Below are 12399 nucleotides of genomic sequence, written 5' to 3'. Positions count from 1 at the left end.
TTTGAATATATATAAACCTCGGCGTATCTGGAATTATTCTAGGAAATAATCTATATCGGTTGCTATAGATTGGACCTAAGGGATTTGTTTACCTTTGACGCCGGTTAAGTGCTTTGATAAGATTTGGGTTTTTGCTTATTAAATTTAATTAAAATATAATCAATTATATCAAAATATATATTTTAATAGATTTTTTTATAAATATATATATATTAATTTCACTCTCCCTGCCTCTCTTATGCTCTACTACGCTTGATTTCTCTATATCCAACTATCCCTCTCGCTCTTCCCCACTCTCACTTTTTTTACTTTCTCTAGATACCACTTTCTCTCTCGCTCTCACTTTCTCTATTCTCTTTGCTCGGACACTATAAATAGAGGACGTAGCCTCTCGCTGACCTCAGTCTGTTCGTGGCGAGGCCGCTGTTAACATCTATAGTGAAAGTGATAGTGATTACCTTTTGACCCCAAATATATCACTTAACCAATGGAGTAATCTGGATAACCAGGAAGAAGCTTACTGCGATGATACTCTAAGCATAATGTCCTCTACTGCGGTAAGTCTGAACCATTACAATTAAATAATATACATATAGATACTATAGGAGGGATTAGGCCTGGTTTATAATCAGCTGTGCTAGCTATGCATTTTCTGGTTAATTCCCTTATTACTCAACGTAAACAGGCGAACTTAATTATAACTTATTCACGAATATATGGCGCCAACTTTTGTTACATTACTAAACCGTTGCAGTGTGAAGGAGTCGTTTCCGACCAGATATATCATATATATTCTTGATCAGCATCAACAACTGAATCAATCTAACTATGTACGGTTGAAATACAAATTTTGAAATTTTTTTTTGATTTTGTGCAAAAACGATAAGGGGTTACGTCAATGAAATTGTCAAAAATCGTCAACATTTTTCATTTTTTAACATTTTAATTTGAGTATGCAGTTTTATTGACGTAATAAAAACTAGCATGGGAAAGTTTTCCGAAGAGAAATTAATGAATATTTGGCTTAGTTATGAGATTTTTAAAATTTGATTTATTAACAAAATTGTCACATGAAATATAGATGAATATCGACTCAAAGAATATAATTCTAAGTTTAGTCAGAAGCTTGTAAAACTGCGAAGGAGTGTTATCATCAATCTACCGAAGCTTATTTATTTTGTTTTTCTAAACAACTTTTGTTATTTATGGTGTTATTTATATACATATATATATTGATATCCCATTAGAAAGAACTATGGAGAGGACTTAATTGTCTAGCTTGGCAACAGCTAGTTTACCTTTATAGAATCGGATAGGGCAAATGAAAAGAAAATATATTTCTTAATATATTACTCGAGGCACGTACTCGCCAATCAAAATCATGCACTTTTTAAGTACATTTGTGTGCCATTTGTAAAGCTTATTAAACAAAAACAAGTACTTAATGAAGTACCTTAATTATAAACAAATGATACTTTATGCATTTGTAAAATCTTTCTAATTATAAGCAATATTCGAAAATGGCTTTTTACAAGTTACTGATTAAAAATCAAACCACTAAGTTGAAAAATCATTATCGACATGAATGATTGTTGTAAATTGTTTAAAAAATTAAAGGTATGATTAGATAAAAAGGTCTAAGCCCCATCAAGAACGGACATACACGCCATAAATATTGATAAGACTATTCAAAATAGGCTGAGAAAAACCCAAAACATTTTGTTTTACATATCCGGTAAACAATGATTGAATAAAATTATTTTCCTTTTCATCCTAAGTTTTCTTCCAAGCCAAGTTAATAATTTCTTTGAAATTAATTCAGAACACACCGAAAGCCTATCTGCTTGGGCTTTAGTCAGTTTCTTCCGCCGACGAAAGCCTGGTCAAGTGTTTCCTTTATCGCTGTCATCGTTTACGGGATTTATGGGAGTCTCGATGAATATTTACGAACTTATTCCCGTTCCAGATACGGATAGTGGGAACCATGCTCATGGAGGAAATATAAAAGACTGCTCCCTGGGTAGCATACTCCAGTATCAACATCAGCATGAAGGTGATCCTAACTATCCTGGCTCTGGCCGTGGCCTCGGCCGCCGCCTTCGACGAGAAGGTCTTCGTGAAGGACCTGCCCAAGACCCTGAAGATCGAGGGTCGTATCACGAACGGATACCCCGCCTCCGAGGGCAAGGCTCCCTACACCGTCGGTCTCGGCTTCAGCGGAGGCTGGTGGTGCGGTGGCTCCATCATCGGAAACACCTGGGTCCTGACCGCCGAGCACTGCATCGGAGACGCCGGCTCCGTGACCGTCTACTTTGGAGCCACCTGGCGCACTAACGCCCAGTTCACTCACACCGTGGGAAACGGCAACTTCATCAAGCACTCCAACGCTGACATCGCCCTGATCCGCATCCCCCACGTGGACTTCTGGCACATGGTCAACAAGGTGGAGCTGCCCAGCTACAACGACCGCTACAACAACTACAACGAGTGGTGGGCCGTGGCTTGCGGATGGGGCGGCACCTACGACGGCAGCCCGCTGCCCGACTGGCTGCAGTGCGTCGACCTGCAGATCGTCCACAACGACGAGTGCAACTGGACCTACGGCAGCGTTGGCGACAACACCATCTGCACCCGCACCGTCGACGGCAAGTCCATCTGCGGAGGCGACTCCGGTGGTCCCCTGGTCACACACGACGGCAACAAGTTGGTCGGCGTCAGCAACTTTGTCTCCAGCAACGGCTGCCAGTCGGGAGCTCCTGCTGGCTTCCAGCGCGTCACCTACCACTTGGACTGGATTCGCGACCACACCGGCATCTCCTACTAATTTCATTAAATAAAACGATTATTTGAAAAGTAACTGAAAAAGCTGTCTCCAGCGCGTTAGTGTGCCCAGCGGCTGTGGAGACGAAAATACGCACCTTTTCTGTGGGAAATTCAAGTTTGCAAGCGGAAAAGCCGGCGGGCGCACTGATGTGCACCCTAAATTCCGAGGAGGAGGCGCACCTGGTGGCCATGGCCAGTACGGCCTTGAGTACCACGGATTCCCCAAGGACACCTCTTTCGCTGTTCGACGTCTGCTGGGATGACGTGCTCATCCCGCAGGTGGCCGTCTATCTGTCGCTCAAGGATCTCTTCAACCTGCGCTGCTGCTCTCGTACCGCCCATCGATTCGTGGAGGCGGCCTTGGAGAAACGCCAGGAGCTCCATCTGTCCGGGAACAATACAAGCAATATTGAGGAGGGATTTCGAGTGCTGGCTCGTTGTTGCCAACGTCTAGAGGTTCTCCACCTGGCCCGCTGCCGCTGGCTGACGGACGAGCTGCTGCTCCCACTGCTGGCCAACAACAAGAAGCGCCTGTCCGCCGTCAACTTGAACGAGTGCGTCAACATCACGGCCCTGTCACTGCACCCAATCATCGTGGAGTGTAAAGAGCTGCGTGTGCTGAAGCTGTCCAAGTGCCAGTGGCTGACCACCGGGGCCGTGGACGCCCTGACGTTGCACCAGAGCAAGCTGGTGGAGTTTGACATATCGCACTGCGGCGCCATTGGCGAGCGCTGCCTGATAATTTTCTTCCGGAGGCTAAACAAGCTCACCGTCCTGTCGCTGGCCAATACACCCAGTGTTACCGACCAGGTGCTAATCCAGATCGGAAACTACTGCCGGGAGCTGGAGCACATCAACCTGATCGGCTGTGCGGCCGTCTCCGACTATGGAGTGCAGTAAGTAGTCTTTTTGTTGTCCTTGCAATCTCTTCTCGCTGTAGTTCTGTTCGTGTGTGTCTGTGTGGTGTTCCTTGGGTCAATCCTGGACAATCCTGCATCTGCATCTGGGTATTTTTCAGCGCTCTGGCCATGCAGTGTCCACGGTTACGGACTCTGCTCATACGTAGCTGCCCGCGGATTACGGAACGCTCATTGGCGCCACTCCGGCAGCGGTGTCTGTACATCGATCGGCGGGAAGAGGCGGAACGACACAATGCCCACTATCTGAACGACTTCTATCCAAGCGATTTCCTTGTTTACTAGCTCTTCTCCGTTCGTTTTCCCCTATCGCCCGCAGCGCCCTCACCCAAAGCTGCCCCCTGCTGCAGTCGCTAATGGTGCAGCGCTGTCCGCTGGTCACGGAACGGGTCCTGGCCCCGCTTCGTGGACGGGTGCACATCGATCGGCCAGGCATGGGCTACAACCTGCCGGCCATGCAACACCACCGCCTGTTCCTGCAGGTATAACTTACAAAGAGAGATTAACTTGGAGATGGACCAAAACGAGGAGGCTTTCGAGGCTTGCTGTAAATACATGCCTCGGCATGGGACGCTTTAATTTAACTTTAAGCTTAATCTTACACTCGTTGTTAACATTAATTTAGGCTGTACAATAAACGTATTTACTCCCTCCAGAAGCTAGAGCTTCTCGCAATACAAAATACAGGTAGAAAAGCGTGGCTAAAACGTGGCTAAAACCTGGCCAATATAAATACAATAGTGTGTGTGCTTTAACGCCTTCCTCCTTATTGTGCCTGAATCAATGGCGATGTAGAGGTAGTTGCTGCTGTCATCGCCTCGCCCTCCTTCGCCAGCTTCAGTTGCTGCTGGGCGGCAGAGCTCAAACCAATATCCTCGTCGCCACGCCCATTTCTCGATCGCCACTGCTCGTGCAGGTGCTTCAGGTGAACGCAGGCAGCCATGGACATGTTCAAACTAGGATTCACGGCACTCAGGCCCGGTTCACCGGTGAAGGCAAGGCCACAGAGGCCCAGGTACGTGTGAAACGGATCGGGAGTGGCCTGTGGCCACTTGGCAAAGCCCCCAATAAGCTTGTCCTGCGTGCTCAGTATATACTCTCGATTCTTGGCGTAGTCAGTCAGCTCGAAGCCATCCAGAATGCACAACGAAGCGCCTATCCAAAAGGAGTAACAAGTATCCACTGGCTTATTGGGACGCCCCTGGAATCCATCCATCTGCCGGAAGATGAGCCAACGCTTCATCCGTTCCACCGTATCCGCGTCCAGCCGTTTTAGCTGTCCACTGAGATGCAAGGCGGCCAATGCGCAGAATGTGGTTCCGCCGTGGGCCTCGCCTTCTAGTTCCTGGCTGAAACCATAATCGTAGCGCAGGCTCCGCATAATAAATTGGTACATGGCCTCCTTGTCCACATCGCCCCAGTAGTCTAGCATGTGGCAGATGGCGGCGGCACAGTAAACAAATCGCATATCATCCTCGCTACCATCGATGCATGCACCGAAGCTGCCTTCCGCCTTCTGAACAGCAGCCACTCCATCCACAATGCTTCGGCGATCTAGCCGGGACAGATCGTCCCCCAGGGTCACTAGGACGGCAATGCTGGTGTATGTCATTGCCAAGTGGCCCCATTGGTACTTCCGCATGCACTCCAAGAGCGCGGCGTCCTCCGTTTTCGGCACCATGGCGCGGCAGCCCTGCGAAGATAAAGCGGAAGCCCCATTAGTTAATCAATCTTTAAAAGGTTTTGTATGTTGTTCTCGTCATTGATAAAGCGTGGCGTGACGAAACCAAGGTGGCGCCGGGTGGGATGGGGAACTGGTTGCTGCGCAACTGAGGAGAGAACTATTTCCCCTGCAATTATGTATGCATATTTGCACAGCGGAGGCAGGAATAATAACAAAAGCAAGGTCAATTCAAGTTGCAATGCTAGGGAATTACATTTAAGGTTCTCGGAAAGTTGGGTTTAATAAATAAAGAGTATATACTGGAATAACAATGAGCTGTCTTAGATACACATATATGCTAATTTTAAGTCAATTAAAGTGGGATTTATATCTGGGCATGAGCTGTACTACCCAGTTAACCACAGAGTTAGCCAAACTTGTATTATTTATTACATTTTTTTGGCTTTTAATTAAATAAAAAATTATTAAATAGGGCCGAAGACCTTCCTACAGGTGAGTATGTAATAGAGATATAGTTTTAGTTCTTGTATTTATGAACTGTTTTTGAGCTACTTTGTTAATTGTCATTGCAGGATGCAAATTAACAACTTCCCATGAGTATATAAGCCTCATGGATCATATTCCAGAGGAAAACAAATCATGATACGCTGGATAAACAATTAATATTCCGAAGTAACCGACAAGGTCTGCCGCAGTGTCTGCTGCTGGCCCACGTACAGATAAGGAATGGGAATCGGAATCGGAGGAATGGGTGGGATGTTTGCCAAGCGATTCTCTGTTTAACTTGCCAACTGCTGGCAGTTTGTTCACCTGACAGACGACTGACGCGAATATATGCTCACCATGAAGCCACCGCAGTTTTTTTCGTTGTCGCGAGGCACCACCAATCCGCCGTAGATCCAATCGATGATGTCCTGCCGCTGCTGTGGGGGCACCAAATGTAGGGAATTGAGGACGTCCAGACCGCACACAGCAAAGAAGACAATGGTGCTCCTGAAAGGTCAAATTAAATAAATTCCAATTGTTCAAGGACCCTCCCAGGCTTCCTCCCACTCACCTGGTGTTATCATGCGAGGCCATCCGTGCCGGCAACAGATTGAGGAAGCGCAGCAGGTTCTTGGCGTGCTTCGAGAGCAGGACGGGCTCCGGCTCGGCGTGGTCTTCCATATCTATGTGATAGGACATATCGAAGATGTTATTCTGGCCGGAACGGAACTGCGTTATCAGTGTGATTGTGTGTGTGTGTGGGCGAGTGTATGCGACGATGTGGATATATGACTAAGCGCTGCTGCAGTTGACCAGGCCTCTTCTCGGCGCAGATGCTTGCGGTACGGCAGTGCGGCTTCCAATGGAAGTGCGCCCGCACGTGCCCACACTTAAGTAGTCAAGCATTTACCTTTTGTTTATAATAAGCCGGTTTGCATCGCAATTTACGGCTGCGACGAACGATAAAAAACTACAAGAACAGCAACGCAAATAACAGCTGCTTCTTCTTGACTTCTTCTTGGTTTGTCAGTCACAGGGAAAGGCGTTCACACGTAACAGAACTTTGTTGTTTGTAATTTCGTGAATCAAAATGAGTTTTTAATTAGAATATCTTTAAATTTATTAGTCTTCCCATTTTATTTAATTATTTGTATTAAATATTCAGTTAATTGAATAATTCTTATATTAGTAAAATATTCAGCATAAACGGTCTTAACAACCCGAATGACTACGTTTCGTTGCTAATGTCTCTCATCTTCCATCCAAAACAGCTGTTTGCAAGCCGCATTTATTTCCTATTTTCCTAGTTATTTAGTTAATTGTTGAATTAATTGTTAAAAATGCGCATAACACAATTTTTGGGCAGCAAATTAAAGAACTTCTCCAACCTGCCTAAGGAGTACATCGAGCGCAGCAAGAAGCAGGTAAGCTAAAAAGTCCTATTCGCTGTTGCATCCCGGGAAACAGCTCACGTAACACTTAGCACGAAAACAATATTGTTAATAATAAAACCCATTGCTCTCTAAATTAAAAACAGGTGTTCTGGCAAACACCCAAGGAAATCAATTACCTGCAACGTACAGTGGAGCGCAAGCGTTTCCGCTACACAACGAACCGCTCATGGACCGGACAGTTCCGGCAACAGAACCTGCCCGGCACAGTGCGCCGCAAGGTGTTTGTTGAACCAATTGGTGAGTTCTTCGATGCCTTTTCATGCTCAAACATAACGGATATCCATTTAATACTTTTGCAGAGGAATGGAGCTTCTTCCGCGGAGATCGCATCGAGGTTTTGGTTGGCAAGGACAAGGGTAAGCAGGGACTCGTCACCCAGGTGATCCCCGAGCGCAACTGGGTCATTGTTGAGGGCCTTAACTGGCACTACCGCAAAGTGGGCGGTGAGAAGGAGTTCCCCGGCATTATTATCAAGTCGGAGGCGCCGCTGCATGTCACCAAAGACATACGCTTGGTGGATCCCTCAGATCTGCAGGGTACAGACTTTGAGTGGCGCTTCACGGAGGAGGGTGAGAAGGTGCGTGTGTCCATGCGATCTGGTCGAATCATACCCATTCCGGAGACCAATAACCAGACGCACGACTACAAAACTCCGAATGCTTATATAGAAAGGGAGAAGGATACGCCAGGTGGGCTGAAGTTGTAATTCCTTACCTTATTGCTATCTAAAAGTTTCTGTTCGTTTACAGCTGCTGTGGTGGGCGAGATCACCTTCCAGCCGAAGCTGGCCACCTTCGAGATGGACATTATGGAGGAAATGGGCATCAAGGAGGAGCGCACACCAGCCAAGAGCTACTGGTATTAAACCTATGCCTAATCTTTATTAAAGTAATGTACAAAAAATAATATCTTGAGCAAATTTCATGTCATTTGCGCACTGTGGCGAAGATCTCCTCGCGATGGTCTCGCAGCGTCTTGGCCAGCCCGCTCACTGTGGCCTCCGCCTTGTCAAAGTCAGAGCGTAGAGTATTGTTGAAGGTTTCGTACAGCCAAGTGCAGGTCTTGGACATATTAGCTTCGTAGCTAGTAAACACGCGGGTGGTGTGCTCATACCTGAAAGGAATTTATCCTACTTAACAATATTTTGGCGAGGATTTTCATGAGATGACTTACCGCGCCTTGTTGGCTATGTCAGTGATTAAGTAGGTATTGCAGTGCTTGACAGCCAGAACTTGACGATGACTCAAATACTTCAGTTCTACATGCGGCAGAGACAGTTGAGCCGCTTCGAGAGAGATCATGGAGGCATGGAGGAGGCTGCGGCAGTCCAAGGCCCACTGTAACTTTTGCTTGGGATCTCTGAAAAAGGAATCGACATCAGCAAGTGCTACTACCTAGCTTCCGTCAATCAAGACACTTACATCATCCTGGCCAGCTGCCGCCACTGTTTCAGTGCCTGCGTCGAGGAATTGGCAGCAGCTCTGAGCAGTAACCCACAGATGCGCCACTGCTCCAGGGCACTGCCCAGCTTATCCCTCGTATCCCTTGCCGTCTCCAATTGCTCGTCTATGCTCTCCTCCAGCCGGGTCATATAGGTCCCACCACTAATGTAGGCTATAATACCGTCCTGTTTCACATACAGCTCAGTTAACTCCGCATAGCTCTCGACTAGCGTCTTCAGGCGCTCCTTGGTGTGTTCCAGCAGTTCACCGTAGTATCGTATGCTGAGCAAATACAAAGCGGACTCGCTCAGGTTGGCAAAGAAGTCCTCGTGCATGGAAGCCTTGCGGGCATCGCCAATTACGCCCAGGTTGTAGGCAAGCTAATGGGGAAACGGAAACGGAAGTTAATAATATACCAGGACAAATTTCATCACATGCGTTAATGGCAGGTCGTCACTTGCCTGGGCCAGGTCCTTGGTGGGCGTGTTGGCCACAATTTGATTGCCCTGCCGGCCGCCCATTGTGTAAACCTCCTCCTGCTCGAAATCCCTGCCACGTTCCCTCTCCCGCAGCGGAGCCACGTCCATGCCATCGAGGCCTAGCATTGCCTCGTGCTTGCTCTGCAGGTGCTCCACCCAGGCCTCGGCGGTGGCCATCCGCGGACCAGGACAGGTGCCCTCCAGCTTGCCAATCTGCTCGTCCAGTCGCACATATTGCTCGACAATGTTCTGTGGTGATAATGTGTGGTATTGATTAGGCTAGGGGAGGTGGCAGTGTTAGTGGTCACAATTACCGTCACTCCGGCGGCAGTGTGCCGCGATTGCATTCCCGAGCTGACCTCCGTGACGACAGGATTCGTCTGCGTCTCCATAGACGAGCCGCAACCCATCGTCTGTCCAATCAAGTTGACTGTCCTCCGAAGTGCTTCACGAAGGTCGTTTCCCGCACAATTGTCGATGACATTTTCCGCCTCGCACCTTGCCAGCTTGCCTGTCCAGCGCTGAATGAGCTTTCGTTTGGGCCGTCATGTCCACTTATGAGGGAAAACACAACAAGGAATATTATTTTTTTGCGCGCTAACCCATAAAATAGGGCCAAGCCAAAACCACCCCCGACTCTTTTTGGGGGTACCTGGGAGTGGGTGGCAGCGGCGTTCCCTTTTTATGTCAGCACGTGTGTGCCCATTAGGGTGTCACTATAGTATTTTATCAGAGAAGTGAGCTGAGTGGTTTAATTTATAAAAGCCGTTTTCCATTTGTCTCTATTTTTAACGACCGTTTGTTTAGCAGCTATATGATATAGTAGTCCGATTTTCACAATTTTACACAAAATTCTAGATTAATATATAATAGCTATATATCAAATTTCATGAAAATCTGTTGAAAACTGGAAAAGATATGATAAATTATTTTTTCTTAAAATTTTCGGATTGTTCCTATGGCAGCCATATATATGTATATATATAGTCCACCGATTCGCGATGCTCCGACTTATATACTAGTAAAATTAAATAGAAAAATAACTCCATAGATTCATTGAAATAGTTTACATTTGTTCCAAAACAAATCTCGCACGTCTGTGCATATGATTCCCAACTAGTTCAGACATCCCCAGAACGAAGTGACTTCTGCCGGCCAAGTCTCAGAAATGTGTTGTGATACAAAAGTTGCAAGTCATTGTTTATCAGTGCTTAAAGTTAGTAACTGATTAAACATACTTGGTGATCAGAGTTACTTAAGGTTCATTAATACTTACTGATCATAGGGACCTCCTGGTCATAGATACATAGTGTTCAGACTCTGAACTTCAGAGTTACTTACTGGTCATAGATACTTAACGTTCATAGTTATCATATCATCATATCATATGATTCCCAACTGGTTTAAACATCCCCGGAATGAAGTGACTTCTGCCGGCCAAGTCTCAGAAATGTGTTGTGTTACAAAAGTTGCAAGTCATTGTTTATTAGTGTTCCAAGTTAGTAACTGATAATACATACTTACTGGTCATAGATTCTTACTGATCATAGTTACTTATTGCTAATAGCTACTTATTGTTCATAGTTACTTACTACTCATTGTTAACTACTGGTCATAGATATTTCCTGATTATAGTTACTTACTGCTCATAGATACTTATTGTTCAGAGTTACTTACTGGTCATAGATACTTAGTGTTCAGAGTTACTTACTGGTCATAGATACTTAACGTTCATAGTTATCATATCATCATATCATATGATTCCCAACTGGTTCAAACATCCCCGGAACGAAGTGCCTTCTGCTGGCCAAGTCTCAGAAATGTGTTGTGTTACAAAAGTTGCAAGTCATTGTTTATTAGTGTTCCAAGTTAGTAACTGATCATACATACTTACTGGTCATAGATTCTTACTGATCATAGTTACTTATTGCTAATAGCTACTTATTGTTCATAGTTACTTACTACTCATTGTTAACTACTGGTCATAGATATTTCCTGATTATAGTTACTTACTGCTCATAGATACTTAATGTTCAGAGATAATTACTGGTCATAGATACTTAGTGTTCAGAGTTACTTACTGGTCATAGATACTTACTGTTCATAGTTATCATATCATATGATTCCCAACTGGTTCTAACATCCCCGGAACGAAGTGACTGCTGCCGGCCACGTATCGGAAATGTGTTGTGTTACAAAAGTTGCAAGTCATTGTTTACAAGTGGTCAAAGATAGTAACTGATCATTCATACTTACAGGTCATAGATTCTTACTGACCATAGTTACTTATTGCTCATATATACTTACTGTTCAGAGGTACTCACTGCTCATAGTTAATTACTGGTCATAGATATTTCCTGACTAAACTTACTTACTGCTCATAGATACTTACTTTTCAGAGTTATTTACTGGTCATAGATACTTAGTGTTTATAGTTACTTATTGCTTATAATTACTTACTGATCATATTTCCCCGTAAGGGTATGAAGATAACTTTTATATTTTTTTAAAATTTTTTAAATATGTCAGATTTTTCTGTGTCCACATTTAAAAGTAAAATATTAATTTATATATTATTTTCCATAAATTTGCACTATTTTAAGCTTTCAGGATCTACATTCTTGCAATATTTCTTCTATTAAATAAATATTTCTCTCAATAAATAGAATCTAAGGTCCACTCGGGAATGTCCTGTATGTCAACAGTAACTTGTTATTTGCTTTGCTCGCTAGTGCTGCGTCCATTACAGTTTTGTTGTGCTTGTGAATTGGCACACTGTGTATAGTATTTGTACTAACAAGTTAACAACAACCAGCAAAGAGGCAAACCGTTAACATCTGTTCATTGTTTAGCCAATGTGCAAGCCACCTAGCCGAAGGACGAACTTTTGTGGGCTGTGTTTTGGGGAGGTTCCTGGCAATTGGGTACTAATCGACACACAACATAATCCATCAGTTTGGATAATAATCTAGATTTTGATAAATTACTAGCAAATTACAGAGGGCTGACTCTGATGAGGCGTCTTTAGTCATAACAGAGGTGCAAATGCTAATGTTCTATATTACCTGTTTGGCATTACCTTCATTATTTTGTAAAAGGTTTTTATTCTTACTC

General features: G+C 44.8%; 5 protein-coding genes across 7 annotated transcripts; 3 read left to right on the top strand and 2 right to left on the bottom strand.

Moving 5' to 3' along the window:
- Window positions 1-2032: 2032 nt before the first annotated feature.
- Window positions 2033-2857, top strand: Jon25Biii (Jonah 25Biii). The gene has a single exon (XM_020950345.2). The coding sequence runs from the start codon at window positions 2048-2050 to the stop codon at window positions 2822-2824; it is 777 nt and encodes a 258-aa protein (XP_020806004.2). The 5' UTR covers window positions 2033-2047; the 3' UTR covers window positions 2825-2857.
- Window positions 2858-2878: 21 nt separating this feature from the next.
- On the top strand, window positions 2879-4398 carry jet (F-box and leucine rich repeat protein jetlag). 2 transcript variants are annotated; one of them, XM_020950343.2, is made up of 2 exons: window positions 2879-3719; window positions 3842-4398. In XM_020950343.2, the coding sequence occupies exons 1-2, from the start codon at window positions 2971-2973 to the stop codon at window positions 4023-4025; spliced, it is 933 nt and encodes a 310-aa protein (XP_020806002.2). In that variant the 5' UTR covers window positions 2879-2970; the 3' UTR covers window positions 4026-4398. The 2 variants fall into 2 exon arrangements, with proteins under 2 accessions (XP_020806002.2, XP_020806003.2); XM_020950344.2 differs by having other exon boundaries at window positions 2884-3719; window positions 4060-4398.
- On the bottom strand, window positions 4283-6958 carry betaggt-I (geranylgeranyl transferase type-1 subunit beta). Of its 2 annotated transcripts, XM_020950341.2 has the most exons (4): window positions 6821-6958; window positions 6482-6593; window positions 6267-6417; window positions 4283-5433 (listed from the first exon to the last, which is right to left on the bottom strand). In XM_020950341.2, exons 2-4 carry the CDS (start codon window positions 6589-6591, stop codon window positions 4507-4509), a joined length of 1188 nt encoding a protein of 395 aa, XP_020806000.1. In that variant the 5' UTR covers window positions 6592-6593; window positions 6821-6958; the 3' UTR covers window positions 4283-4506. The 2 variants fall into 2 exon arrangements, with proteins under 2 accessions (XP_020806000.1, XP_020805999.1); XM_020950340.2 differs by lacking the exon at window positions 6821-6958 and having other exon boundaries at window positions 6482-6752.
- Window positions 6920-8270, top strand: mRpL24 (mitochondrial ribosomal protein L24). Its single transcript, XM_020950347.2, has 4 exons — window positions 6920-7334; window positions 7448-7601; window positions 7664-8053; window positions 8114-8270. The coding sequence occupies exons 1-4, from the start codon at window positions 7251-7253 to the stop codon at window positions 8227-8229; spliced, it is 744 nt and encodes a 247-aa protein (XP_020806006.1). The 5' UTR covers window positions 6920-7250; the 3' UTR covers window positions 8230-8270.
- synr (BH3-only protein sayonara) lies at window positions 8226-9908 on the bottom strand. Its single transcript, XM_086830963.1, has 5 exons — window positions 9600-9908; window positions 9268-9534; window positions 8786-9186; window positions 8538-8723; window positions 8226-8477 (listed from the first exon to the last, which is right to left on the bottom strand). The coding sequence occupies exons 1-5, from the start codon at window positions 9693-9695 to the stop codon at window positions 8291-8293; spliced, it is 1137 nt and encodes a 378-aa protein (XP_086687089.1). The 5' UTR covers window positions 9696-9908; the 3' UTR covers window positions 8226-8290.
- Window positions 9909-12399: the final 2491 nt, after the last annotated feature.

This window comes from Drosophila serrata, unplaced genomic scaffold (assembly GCF_035046125.1).
Source record: "Drosophila serrata isolate PLE 108 unplaced genomic scaffold, ASM3504612v1 contig_240, whole genome shotgun sequence".
Classification (NCBI taxonomy): domain Eukaryota; kingdom Metazoa; phylum Arthropoda; class Insecta; order Diptera; family Drosophilidae; genus Drosophila; species Drosophila serrata.
Note: the sequence above shows the minus strand (reverse complement) of the source record. Positions and strands in the feature narration are given on the sequence as shown.

Excerpts from the sequence above, each read along its gene's own strand:
- Jon25Biii (XM_020950345.2), top strand. The coding sequence starts at position 2,048 with ATGAAGGTGATCCTAACTATCCTGGCTCTGGCCGTGGCCTCGGCCGCC.
- jet (XM_020950343.2), top strand. The coding sequence starts at position 2,971 with ATGTGCACCCTAAATTCCGAGGAGGAGGCGCACCTGGTGGCCATGGCC. Across the intron at positions 3,720-3,841 it reads GTCTCCGACTATGGAGTGCA|CGCTCTGGCCATGCAGTGTC; the intron begins GTAAGTAGTCTT and ends GGTATTTTTCAG.
- betaggt-I (XM_020950340.2), bottom strand. The coding sequence starts at position 6,609 with ATGTCCTATCACATAGATATGGAAGACCACGCCGAGCCGGAGCCCGTC. Across the intron at positions 6,418-6,481 it reads GCCTCGCATGATAACACCAG|GAGCACCATTGTCTTCTTTG; the intron begins GTGAGTGGGAGG and ends TTGACCTTTCAG. Across the intron at positions 5,434-6,266 it reads AAAACTGCGGTGGCTTCATG|GGCTGCCGCGCCATGGTGCC; the intron begins GTGAGCATATAT and ends TTATCTTCGCAG.
- mRpL24 (XM_020950347.2), top strand. The coding sequence starts at position 7,251 with ATGCGCATAACACAATTTTTGGGCAGCAAATTAAAGAACTTCTCCAAC. Across the intron at positions 7,335-7,447 it reads TCGAGCGCAGCAAGAAGCAG|GTGTTCTGGCAAACACCCAA; the intron begins GTAAGCTAAAAA and ends AATTAAAAACAG. Across the intron at positions 8,054-8,113 it reads AAGGGAGAAGGATACGCCAG|CTGCTGTGGTGGGCGAGATC; the intron begins GTGGGCTGAAGT and ends GTTCGTTTACAG.
- synr (XM_086830963.1), bottom strand. The coding sequence starts at position 9,695 with ATGGGTTGCGGCTCGTCTATGGAGACGCAGACGAATCCTGTCGTCACG. Across the intron at positions 9,187-9,267 it reads CCACCAAGGACCTGGCCCAG|CTTGCCTACAACCTGGGCGT; the intron begins GCAAGTGACGAC and ends TTTCCCCATTAG. Across the intron at positions 8,724-8,785 it reads CGGCAGCTGGCCAGGATGAT|AGATCCCAAGCAAAAGTTAC; the intron begins GTAAGTGTCTTG and ends TTCCTTTTTCAG.